Below are 13,407 nucleotides of genomic sequence, written 5' to 3'. Positions count from 1 at the left end.
CTATTGACTCCAGGATCAGATATAAAGTTCTCTGTTTAGCAATTAAAGCTTTTTATAACCTGGCTCCTTCCTACCTTTCCAGTCTGCTTATACTTTACTCCTCCGTGTATTCTAGGATCTAGCTGCACTGGCCCACTTGGTGTTTTTTGCACTCAACACTCCATCCCCCACTGCTTTGCCTTTTCACTAGCTGCACTTGAAATGCTCTCCCTCCTCACCTCATCCTTTTGGCTTTCTTCAAGATTCAGCTCAAATCCCGCCTTCTATAAGAAGCCTTTTCAAGTCCTCTCGCCTGCCTCCCCCTCTATGATCACTTCCCATCTACTTTTTATATATCTTCTACATACCTAGTTATCTGCATGTTGTCTCCCCCATTCTAGTGTGAGCTCCTTGAGGTCAGGAACTGTTCTTGTCTTTATCTGTATCCCCAGTGCTCCACATAGTGCCTGACACAAGACCTTCATAAATTGACTGACTGATCCGTCCATTTCTTTGGCTTTAGTTCCCACTTCTATGCAGTTGATTCCCACATCTTTTTCTGGCCCTGCCCTCTCTTCTAAACACCAGATTCACTATTCTGACTGCTAAACTAGCCATCTTTACCTGGATGTCCCATCTCAAACTCAGTATACCTAAAACTGAACTCATCTTATCCTCAAAACTATTCCCTCTCCGTCTTCACTTCCCTGTTTCTAACACATAGAATTTCCATTTATCACTGAAATTTAATACCTTGCAACTTACCTTTGACTCCTCTTCCCTCTTCCCTACTTCCAATCATTTGCAAGTCGTATCAATTCCACTCCACAAGGTCATCCTTTGTTTTCCATCATCACTTCTACTAACCTAGCTCAGACCCTTATCAGCTTTCAATAGCCTCGTAGCTGCTTTACCCATTTCCAGATTTCCACCTCAAATTCAACCAAACACTGCTGCTAAATTAATTATCCTGATGCCCAGCTCTGATCATGTTGTTTCCTTGCCCAAAACTTCCAGTGCCTCCCATAATTGCCTACTGGGTTCACAATCTGGCCCCAATTGCCTTATCTGACACTATTCCCCTTTAAGCACCCCATGCTAAAAATCAAACTGATCTAGACACAGTTCCCTCAATATGTTTCACACTTTCCAGCCTCTATACCTTTATTCATACCATCCCCCGTTACCAAAATGAATTATCTCTACCTACTGAAATCCTACTCACTTAAGATCCTACTCAAATGCATCTCTTAGCTATGTAGTCTTCACTAATCCCCTAAGCAAACTTGAACTCACTTTCCTCTGATTTCTCAAAGTCTCCCTTATGTAGTTAACACATTCAATCTTGTATTAAAGTTACCTGTCTTGTCTCCCAAACTAGACATACTAGACTTCTTGAAAGTAGGGATATATCTTTTTTTTTCCCTTTTCTACCTCTCAGCACCTAGCACAGCGCCATCAGCATAGTAGGTTCTTAAAAGTTATTTCAACTCAGAAAGTGTTCTAATGCAGCCATCACAACATTTTTAACTAATCATTGATAACTGGGTTTGAAAAAACTCAGAAACAGTCTCAGATTCGAAATTACAGTGTTTACAATCAGTTCAAAATGCTACTTCAAATCTTGTTTGAAAGTAGTTGGTGGTTACAAATCATAAATAAATGAATTCCTCCAAAACAATTAATTTACAAATTAACATGTGGAATTACTTCTGAAACATTTGGTAGTGACCTCCCAATAGCATGAGCTTAGAAGTCCTTGTAGCAGGTTAAATGTTGAATGTAGTAAACTACGCATTTGTAATAGGACTTTTAAAAGAGCAAACAATTTTCTTTTGGTTTCATGCTGCTCAAAAGCTATGTTGACATGCAATTCTGATTTTAAGGGAGAGATTGCAACTTTTTTTTTTCAGCTATCCTAATCTTCTACAGCAGCACTGAAGGTAGCAATATAGTTTATGTGAAATGAAACAGGTAGATAAGCCTATGGAACCACTCCCACTCAACTCACTGCCACTTAAGGACAGCAATGACAGGAAAAACCAAGTGTGAGCAAATTATCTTCATTTGCCTTATATTTCTATTATTCTTTTATTGTCAAAGTCATAGTCTCAAGCAGGAACTAGTTCTTTAATGCTGCATGTGGAATCCAAAAGGTTGAATAGTATTTTGCAAACCCAGTGTGGTCTGTTTGCAAGGTCTGCCTTTCCCAACATACCTTCCAAATTTCAAAATCAATAACCATTCCAAAGTTGTATGTGTTGGAAAATTGCAACCTTACATAGATGTGGAAAGCCAAGCTTCCTACACAATGACTCCATCACTCGAGAGTTGTCCTGCAGTCAATTATGTGGCTTCCAGTTTCCTTTGCAAGTTACTATGGTAACAGCAAAAGCACAAATTAAAAAAGTATTTTTGCTTATATATGTCCATTAGAGCCGAACTATTAGACACTTCAGAATTCTTAATTCGACACAATTTTCCCTCGGTCTTTATGATGAAGAGGGTTGTGCTTTCAGGATGAGAATCTTTTGGCTGTGATTTTGCACAACTAAGAAAATTCTTTGAGCTAGCAATGCCACTCACTTTTGGAAAAACTTACACAGCATACGGCTCCACAGTTTTTTGTCTGGGTTCCAACATCTGTAGCACTGGATTATAGATTGTTTCTAAAATAATCTTAAATTGATGCATCATTGCTCCTTCCATTTGGGCCTGACAAAAAGTAGCTCTGGCATTTCCTCTCCTTTGTACATTGTAAACTGTATATCACTTTTTCTGCTCATGCCAAAAAAATGAATTCTTACCCATTTCAAGTTCTTATAAACTTAATTTCACTTAGTGGTATAAGAATTGCTTCCACTGTGAATATATTTTTATTCAAGTGAGAATACATCAAGTGCTGTTCCATGAACAAATGCATGAAATCATAATTATTTTTGTCAGGCTATTCTGAATTAAGTAGTATTAATAAGCTGCCTTTATAAAAAGCTGTCATTTATGTCCTCTTTACTCTCAACAGGCAAGGCCTACGGTTCTTGAGACTTGAAGCCCATCAAGTTGTTTAGATATCATTACTACTAAGAATTCTTGGAGTAAATAAAGATGAGAAAAAAAAATCTCTGCTCCCAGATTAAATTAGGATGGTGTCACCTCACTCTACCTGGGGCTTGTCACCTGACCCATCATTCCTCTGATGTAAGAGAAGTAGATTTGAGTCCCAGCTCCACTGTTAACTAGCTGTATAGCCTGGGATAATTCACTTAACATCTCTGAGCCTCAGTTTTCTCATTAGCAAAATTAGGGGGCTGGACCAATGATCTTTAAGGTCATGTTCAGCTTCAATACTCTATAATTGTATACCATATTTCTCCCTTCATCCTTTGCTTTCAGATCTAGCCTTTTACCCTCACATCCGAGAGAAGGGGACAGAATTCTTCCATTTCTTCTCTGAACTGAGGGTTCAGTCAAGTTCAGGGTCTGCCCTATGCTTCTACACCAAAGAGTTTCAATACTTCAGCTTCTGAAGAACGAAGTAAAATCCCAAGTTAGGGCCCAAGAGGTAATAGGAGGTATGTGAATGAATGTCTAGTTAATTTCTTAAAGAGCGTGATAACATGGTGCTAAATTTTGAGTCTGGGGAGGTGGAATTAGATTATATTAGACTATAAGTTCTTTGAGGTCAGAATTTTTCTTTTTAGTTTCTCTTTATCCCCAGCACTTATCATAGTGCCTGGCACACTATTAACTGCTTAATAAATGCATGTGGGTGACAAAGAAGGCAAGATTATATATGGCATTCAATCATATGCCTTAATCTGCATAGAAACACCCCTGAATGATCATTCAATCATTCACTCATTCATTTCTTCAAATATATTTAAGCAGCTACTATAGAATCATGTTTGGTCCTATACTGCCAAAAACCCTCTGGTTCATAAATATGTTCCTTTCCACAACTAGGGAAATCATACAATTCATCTGTAGCTTGTACTGTTAGAAATATTATAGAGCCCCACATTATCAGAGTTGGAAAGGACCTCAAAGGCCATGGAATCCAGCTGGTTCCTGAATAAGATAAAAATTCCTCATGTAACATATGCAACAAGTGACCATTTAGCCTTTGATTAAAAACTATGAGGAAAGGGAAACCCATAACCTCCCAAGGCAACACATTGGAAAACTTATTTTTGGAAAGGGTATTTTTTTTCCCCTCCTGTAAGTATAAAATAACTCCTGAAAGTAGCCTTTCAGCCCCTTTGTGGCTAAACCAAACAAGGTGTAGTTGGGAAAAACCAACAATAATATGGGATTAAGGAGTACCACCTTTGCTACTTTCTACCTACATGACCTCTTTGGACCAAATGAGTTGGATTAGATAGCCTCTTAGTAGTAAATCTCTGATCTTATGTTTAATCCCTCTTCCAATTGACTGCTCTTCAAATACTTGAAGAAGTGCATCATGTTCCTATCATGTTCCTTCTACAAACCAAACACCTAAGTCCTTCAGCTGATCTTCATGTGTCATAGCTCAAGACCCCTTGCCAAACCAGTTGCTCCCCACCCATCATGATCTTGTTTATCAATATCCTTTCTAAAATGCCATGCCCCTAATGGAATAGAAAAGTCCTGGGTGGTCTGAACAAAACAGAGTATATAATAGGTAAGTCGTCAGTCACCTTTAACTGTTATTTTCACAGATCTGATGTTTGATCTGAGTCTATATTCTCCCTAGTATAATATTTCTTTAATTTGATTGTATTTTTACCACAAAAACATTTTACCAGGAAAAAAATGAATAAAGATGATATGATTTCATTCTGCAACAAATCTTTCCTTTCTATTCTCACTACCCCCACACAATTTCTTGCCCTCTTTACCTCCTGCCTGGATTACTTTAACAGTTTCCCAGATGGTCGTCCTGACTCTAGCCCCTTCCCTTTCCAACTCATTCTACATACTACCATATTAATTTTCCTAAAATACAGTTCTGATCAAATCACTCTCCATATCAAGAGCCTGCAATGGCTCCCTATTGCCTACCAAAGTTGAAAATCCTTCACCTGGCATCCAAGGCCCTGCAGGGTCTGACTTCAACTTACCTTTCCAACATTATATTCCATTACTCTCTTTCTTTTGCATTATGCTTCAGTCAAGCTGACCTATCCACCACTATGTGAATATTCCTTATTATTTTCTATCTTCTTGCCCTCTTCCTCATTATATTCTCTGACTAGAATACCATGCCCCCACCCCAACTCTGTTATTTAAGTTCCTGTCATTTCACACCCTGACTGCCTCCTCCCTAGTGAGAAATAATCCCTTTGCCTCTCATATAGCTCCTGTCTCGTTCTACCTATCAATCAATGAATGCTCATTGATTCAATGTTTACTATGTGCTAGGCACCAACTGCTCCTGTCTTCACATCCTAATGGTGGAAACTAAATGTAAATGGGTGCCTATACCAAAAATAGAGAGTAAAAAGAAGATAAACTTTGATGGGAAGGCCCAAGTGACTGAAGGGATCAGGGAGATCTCCTATGGAAGGTGGGTTTTCATCTGGGTCATGCTAGAAATTTGGGATGTCAAGAAATAAAGGTGAGGAGGGAGAATATTCTAGGCTCAGTCAGTATGAATGCACAGAGATGATAGAGGGCATGCTAAGTCCAAAGAACAATAAGTAAGCTGACAAAGCCGACATAGCTGACATAGCTTGTCAAGAATGCCAAGACTTGAATTGTAGGAAGGAGCTAGGTTGTGACCAATCCAAAATGCCAAACAGAGGACATTATATTCGTTCCTGGAGGTAATAATGGGTGGTGACATTGTCAGATAGATAATTTAGCTGCTCACTTTTACAGCTGTATGGAGGTGGATGGATTGGAGTGGGGAGAAGTGGGGGGGGAGGGTCAATTAATAGGCTATTGCAATAGTCTAGGCTAAAGGTCATGGGCTCTGACCTAGGTGGGAGAATGAGTAAGTGGAAAAAGACACACAGGAAAGATACTGTGAGGGTAAAGTGGAAAGATTTAATAATGGATTTGGATATGTAGGGTGAGGAAAAGTGAGGAAGCTAAAAGAATATAAAAACTACAAACCTGTGAGAATGGGAGGACAGCTGTACCCTTGACATGTAATATATTAGTTATTTGTGTTCTTATCTCCACTACTAAATTATAAGTCATTGAAGACAGAGATAGTCTTATTTAATTTTTTTTTATCTTTGCTTTCCTCTCCATGCCTGGAATGATACCTTATATAGAGTAGATAGATGGTGAATAAATATTTATTAAATTAATGTATATACTACATGAGGCAGCTAGGAGGCACAGTGGGTGGAGCACTGGGCTTGGAATCAGGAAGACTGATCTTCATGAGTTCAAATCCAGCCTCAGACACTTACTAGCTGTGTGACTCTGGGCAAGCCACTTAACCCTATTGGTCTCAGTTCCTCATCTGTAAAATGAGCTGGAGAGTTAAATGGCAAACTACTCTTAGTATCTTTGCCAAAAAAAATCTTAAATTGGGGTCATGGAGAGTCGAAAACGACTGAATGACAACTGAAATATGTTGCACCTATCTAATATCATAGCACCATGGTAATGTAGGCAATTATTATGTCCATTTAATAAATGAATAGGAATCTATATAGGTTACATAGATTATTGACTAGAAAAGCAGAAAACCTAACTGGGCTTGGATTGGGGGGAGGGTAGGAAGTCAGAGGGACAGTGCTAACTGATCAATCACTTATCTTTTTAGTATCTCATTTTCCTTACCTGTAAAGTAGGGGTAATCATACCATGTATTATCTCAAGGAGGGAATTCAGGGAGGATGGTGACAAAAATTAGGCCCACAGGTAGGAGTAGAAACATGTACTCACATTTGGATAGGCAAGTTTTACTATACAAAATAACTTGCCCAGTCTCACACAGCAAGTCAGTGACAAATCTGGGGCTAATTTTTCTATGCAGCTCTATCCCCATGACTATTAGGAAAACATCTGATCTAATTCCATCTCTGATAGGGGAACATGCTTGCTTCTCCAGCCCAACCATGAAGTCTGGGAGGACCGGAGATCCCAGGATTGGTAGCAGTTGTTTTGTTGAACTGGGTTCCACCCACAGCATCTGTGCTGAACTAATGTTTTATTAATTTCCCAACACACCACCTACTGCTTGGTTGATATCCAGAATGTGGATGTGCCAGCTTTAAAAAAAAATTAAAAAGTCTTTTGCCACAGTAAACAAACAGGATGGAAAGTGTTCCAGATCTTTCTCATCCCCATTCTCTCCTCTTGATTGCATTTAATTTGTTTCAAAGCTGCTATCAGGTCAATGGTCCTTCCTAAATTGGGAAAAATAACTAAGCTTCCCCCTTCTACTTTTTGGGGGGCTTGGGGAGTTCTCAGTCTATTTCATCAACTACACTTAATAACCTAAAAAAATTAAGCCAAATGTATGGGAAACCTTACCAAAATATATAAAATTGATTTATGTAATATTATCCATTTGCAATAAGGTGATTACATTTCAGGAAACTCATAATTAAGCTGGTCTGATTTGCACCATACGGAAAATGTGCTCAGAAGTGGACAAAAAAGCTATAGGTTTGAGGAAGCCTTGTTTCATATTTACATTTGCAACAAATGAAAAAAACCCAAACCAATTGAAGGCTCATGCTCAGGGAATACAGTAAATGACAGCTTTGGCAGGATTCCACTAAGAGACAATCTTCCCTGCATGACCCACACACTCACATTAGAAAAGCCAGTCTTCAAGGGTATTGTGCAGTGCTGAGCTCTGGGGGATCAGGAAGCTTGGTAGCAGGTGGGGTAGGGCAATGTAGACTGACCTGCTAGCTCCCTACCCCTGCATCCTCTCTAACCTCCTTTACAGCTGAAAGCAATTAGCCTCCAACCTCTAGGTTCAGCTCACCCCAAGTTAGAGGACCAACCCTAGCCTTAGACAGGAGGGACAAGCTCACCAGCTCAGATTTGTTATGACCTATATCCCAATTGTGACAAAAATTCACACTTCCATAATATTTTATGGTTTACAAAGATACTTCTTTGCAATAACCCTGTAAGGTACAGATGAAAAAACAAAACAAAACAAAACAAAAAACAAACAAAAAAAAAAAAAACAAGATTTGGAGAGAGAAAGACCCTAGATCAAATGCCTGGTATCAGATTTGGGACTAGAATCCAAGTCTTCTGATTCCAAACTGAATTTTGTTTTAGTTTTTTGTTTTGTTCTGTTTTGTTTTTTCCTGAATAGAGAAGTTAGAAGGCACAATGAGGCCTTTTGTCCTAACTCATTAAACTTATATGTATGTGTGAATTACAGCTCATTCATAATCATCCAAATCCCTCGCTGTTTTCAAAGTGATCAAAATGCACATTATCTATAAAAACTTTCCAATTTGTTTACATTTTTAAAGTCCATCCCTATCTTGTCCTTTATCCCCTTTATTACCCACTAGATATCTGACCTCCTACATCAGTATCCTACCTAGTTCCTCCAGAATTAGGAACCTTCTTGATTCTCCAAGTCTTTCTTAAATTAGTGTAATGATCTTGAATCATAATTTTCATGGTTGGGACCCAGATCACTCCATAATGTAGCCTTTCCACCTACCTAGATATTCTCAAGTCAACAAATATTGGAATTACAAAGACTGAAAAGAATCAGTCCCTGACCTCAGGATGCTTACATTCTATTGGAGCAATATAACATGTAGATAATATGCACATATAAACAAGGCTGTTTGAAGAAGAGAACATCTGGAGAACATCCAGCAACTGGAGGAATTGGGAAAAGTTTCATTGGGAGGGGGGGGGGGGCTAGTAAGAACTTTATCTGCTTCTTGAGGGAAATTAAAGATTTTGAGTAGAGACACAAAAGAACTGTTTTTAGGCACAGAGTTTGGTTTCTGCAAATTGACAGAGGTAAGAAATAAGAAGTTAGAAGGCACAATGAGGCCTTTTGTCTTTTGTTACCAAGAGACACCACTGACCATCAATTTATTGATTATCAGCTAGCCTAATTAATAAATCAATTAATTACCCAGAAACTCTCTCTCAAGTTTTTCATTCATTTCAAGGTTCTGGAGAGAGATTAGGGCTCAAGATACAGATTTGGGAGTTGTCTGCATAAGAATAATAATTGGCTCCATGGAAACGGATGGGATCATAAACAGAAAGATTATACAGGGAAAGAAAAGAATAAAGGACAATGTGTGATTGAACTGGTCTTGTTAGCTCTGGATGGGTTCAAGACTCTGAACAGAAAAATGTACAGCTGGGGCAGAGGAACAGAAAGTCTGAAGGTCACTATAAGAATGAAGAAAAGAAGGGTAAAGCAGAGGAAGAGAGGAAAGAATAAGAGATTATCAGAAATGGGAATTTTAGTGTTCAAGACCAGAGAGATGGAATAGGATGGGTGAAACCATCCTATGAGTTAGCTACTCTTGGGAATCTGCCAACTGCCTATAGGTCTGTCTAGTTTCCAGGATTGACTTCCTTGTCCTCCATGCCACAATCCTGCCCATTCCATTGACCAAACTCCAATCATCACGGAAGGACACTAGGCAAAATTATGAAATAGATGAAGTGTATATTCAGTTCTCTTCTCCTTTCTCTCTACTAGGTCTGCTAAAATTTTTATTCTCTCAACCTTTCCTTCCCTCTTTTCTTTCTCAAAACTAAATGACTTTATGCTTCCAAAGCCCTGGTTTTGGTTTTTTTGTTTTTGTTTTTTTTTTTTTTTTGCTAGATACTAATTTGAGCCAAAGTACTAATATCAAATATTTAGTGATTTGCCTATTATGAAGAAGGCATACTATTTAGTATCTAGCCTAGCACACTGTGGGTGCTAAATATGTTTGTTAAAGAATTGATAATATAATGTCGCTTCAAGCTAAACTTTGCCCTTTTTCATTCTACATTGTGATGGAGAAAATTGGGGCTAGTAAGTATTTAAAATCAGAACTGGAAACCCTTTTTATTTTTCCTTCATGCCCATGCAATCTACTGGGTCTTTAATAATGAAGAATGGAGCTGCAGGCTATCCTGTACAAAATTTCTATAACCATTTGGAAGGTGACTTATAGGAGAAAATCAGCCCCAGTGTTTAAACACAGTGTAGCATAATACACCAAAGAAACACTTCTGCTGTCTTGAAAAAGAAAAAGTAGATTCAAGTTATATTGAAGTTTTGCATAAGTTAGTAAATACATTTATGAACTAAAATGACAGGTATCCATGAAAGCTAAAGTTAATACAAGTGCTTTAAGAAGGTACTTGGCAAATCTAGAAACAGAATAAAATGTTTTACTCTGAATTCAATGAAAACCCAGAAGATCTCTTTCCCATCATACCTTCTTCCCCCTAAATTTAACAGTGAACCAAGAAGTCTGATAATATAAGCTCAAGCATTATTTTCCAAAGCCTCTAATTTAAACCATGGAGTTTTATTTTCTCTAAAGGAGCTTTGTGTCAGGGTAGATATGGTGTCACCCTTAGTAGTACATTTGTAAAGAACATTTCAAAATGTGTCATTGGTTTTCTAGCTCTTCATACTATCCTCACACCAACAAAAACCTCCTTGGTTCCAGTGGGATTGTTGCCTGTACAAAGACTACAGGATCCAATCTTCTTTTATTTGGGTATGAACTCAACTGCTATCCAAACTGAACAGATTCACTTTTCAATTCACTTGTTTTGGTCATCTAACAAGATGCCTTTCCTTCTTCATTCCCACATCTATCACTTCTTTCAAAACTTTCAAAACTTATGTTATTTATAATGCCTTTCCACAAACTAATCTCACCTCGCTGTAGTCAACCTACATGTAACATTCTTTTAGCATTCATTTCTTCCTCCTATTCCTAGTTCTATTGTGGGGTTGTTGTTTGTTTGTTTGTTTGTTTCTGTTGTTATGTAGCCTTATTTATCTTATTGCTGTTTATATTCCATGAGATCATAAATTCCTTGAGGGCAGATTCTTTTGTACTCCTTCCTTTTATCTCCTTACACCTCATAAAGATAACTAAGATGCTCACATTTCTATATAACTTTAAGAGTTGCATGATACTTTGCATACGTTAGTTCCTTTATATCATCACAACAACCTGGGAAGTAGTCCCATTTTACAGAGGAGGGAACTGAAGCTCAGAACTATGAAGGGAGTTGCCTAGGGGCACACAGCCAGTAAGTATCTGAGGTAGGATTTGAACCCAGATCTCCCTGACTCTCAACCCATTACATCAGGCTGCTTCTCTTCTCTGCACACAATAAAGGGATTTGGGCTGTATAGTCTCTTCAGTAGACATTCTAAAACATCATATATCTCCACATAAATGATTGTGAATAGAAAGGGAAAAAAAATTATTTATAGAAACATGATCACTTAGATTAGGAAGATCTTGACTGGATTTCCCTATTGTATCTTCACCAACCTTCTCTCTTTGTTTCTTCGTTTTCCAAACAAGTAGGCGGTACAGTAGATAGAATGTCAGGTCTGGAGTCAGGAAGACTCCTCTTCCTGAGTTCAAATCTGACCTCAGACACTTACTAGCTGTGTGACCCCGGGCAAGTCACTTAACCCTGTTTGCCTTGTTTCCTCATCTATAATATGAGCTAGAGAAGGAATTGACAAACTACTTTAGTGTCTTGGCCAAGAAAACCCCAAATAGGGTGACATAGAGTCAAACACATCTGAACAGCAACAAACCAACTTCAAGTACATGTTACCTATCATCTCCAAAGGCATCCACAATTTTTTTTTTACCCTATTATCTAACTGATTCTTTTTCTCTCTTCACAGGATAGTGGCCAAAGCCTCAAAGAACCTCATGTCCACTCAAAGTTTAGGAATTGTATTTGGGCCCACACTGTTGCGAGCTGAAAATGAGACTGGGAATATGGCAGTCCACATGGTGTACCAAAACCAGATAGCAGAACTCATGCTAAGTGAGTACAATAAGATCTTCAGCTCTAAGGAAGACTGACAGACAAGGCACATTATTGAAAATGTTCACATCTGTCTTGATGCCTAATATTTTTACATTTCTGTAAACATATTTCTGAAATATTTTTTTCTTTCAAGTGACAGATGCCTCATTTTGTGAAAACTTAATGATGATTTCATGTTTAAGTTCCAAACATTAGAATAAAATAATTGACAATATTTGCCTATATGTGTTCAACATTAACCCTTTGAATGCCATGCCACCCAGCACTTCTAAGACTACAGTATGAACGTCTAAAGATTTTCAGAAATGTTGGGAATATAACTTATATTCACAAATTACATGTAACATTGATTCTAGATTCTGTATGTGTATGTTAGCCCATGTTTGTGCACTCTCATGGGTATATGTATAATAATAGTTTTACCCAGCTAGTCAAAAAGTGATATGGTGGTAGGAGAGACTCAGGTCTAGAACTAAAATAGGCATGTTTCGTCTTTTAAGATTTTTTTTTTTTGCTTGTGGATAGTTTAGCTGTTCTCTGAGCTATACAATGAAACTTTTGCTGTTGTTTTTTTTAATGTTGAAGGTTGGGTTTTTTCCAAAGAAAAATGACAGCTTAAAACATTTTCCAATGGATACATTTAAAAAAATACTATTTCCCATTCCCTAAACACATCATCCTGTAAATTAGAAATAAAATTAGAGCCTGACTATTTTGTGCTTAATATCATACAAGGATTGCATGGCTGCTCATTTTTAATGTTAACATCCATTTTGATTCTTCATCATACTCTACATCTTCCTCTTCCCTGGCTCTGTCATGTTTTGTAGAATTTTTATTGTGCTCCTGAGGATGCTTTATTGGTGAATTACATTAAATTCATCTAGAAAGAACTTTAAAAAAATAAAAGCTTTTTCATATGCCCTTAGGATTTCTTGGCTAGACTTGAATCAGTTTATGCATTTGATGGTTAGTTTCAGTTGTCATGAGTAAACAAAAGGGTAACTGTCTAGAATATATAAAATATTGTTTTATTTTGAAAAGTATGTTTCTGGCTATACATATCCCATACCCTGTTTTGTGAAAGTATTCTGCTGATAAAAATGTACTTATGTTTGACAGCTTTTTAATCAAGTTCAAACAGAATAAATAAAACTAATCCAGTGTGGTAACAAGTCAGTCTGGTTATCGATTTGTTCATAAAATGAAAAATAAGGCATGTAAATAAAATTTGTGAAACTGAGATCCAAGAGCAAACATTTAGAGCAACTGAGGACTCATAGACATGAGGTGGATCTATAGACATGCTGCATGGCACACAAAGAGATGTCTGAACATGCAGATAACATGGTTGTTCCCCAGCATACATCATACTGACTGAGGAATGGAAAGGGGTCTTTAAATCCTCTCCTGCCTAACTTTATGATGAGGAACACAGTACAGGCATAG

The 13,407-nt window shown here is 37.7% G+C and overlaps 1 protein-coding gene across 1 annotated transcript in view; it reads left to right on the top strand.

Moving 5' to 3' along the window:
• The window catches only part of ARHGAP15 (Rho GTPase activating protein 15), an 820,106-nt gene extending 806,969 nt beyond the window's left edge, over nt 1-13,137 (top strand). Inside the window, exon 14 of the mRNA XM_027835584.1 lies at nt 11,810-13,137. Coding sequence (XP_027691385.1) covers nt 11,810-11,993 — 184 coding nt within the window. The 3' untranslated portion in view covers nt 11,994-13,137. The remainder of the gene's footprint in view (nt 1-11,809) is intronic.
• Nucleotides 13,138-13,407: the final 270 nt, after the last annotated feature.

Source organism: Vombatus ursinus, unplaced genomic scaffold (genome assembly GCF_900497805.2).
Source record: "Vombatus ursinus unplaced genomic scaffold, bare-nosed wombat genome assembly UNPS02014816.1, whole genome shotgun sequence".
Classification (NCBI taxonomy): domain Eukaryota; kingdom Metazoa; phylum Chordata; class Mammalia; order Diprotodontia; family Vombatidae; genus Vombatus; species Vombatus ursinus.
The sequence above is the reverse complement of the archived record's forward strand: the minus strand, read 5'-3'. Positions and strand labels throughout refer to the sequence as shown.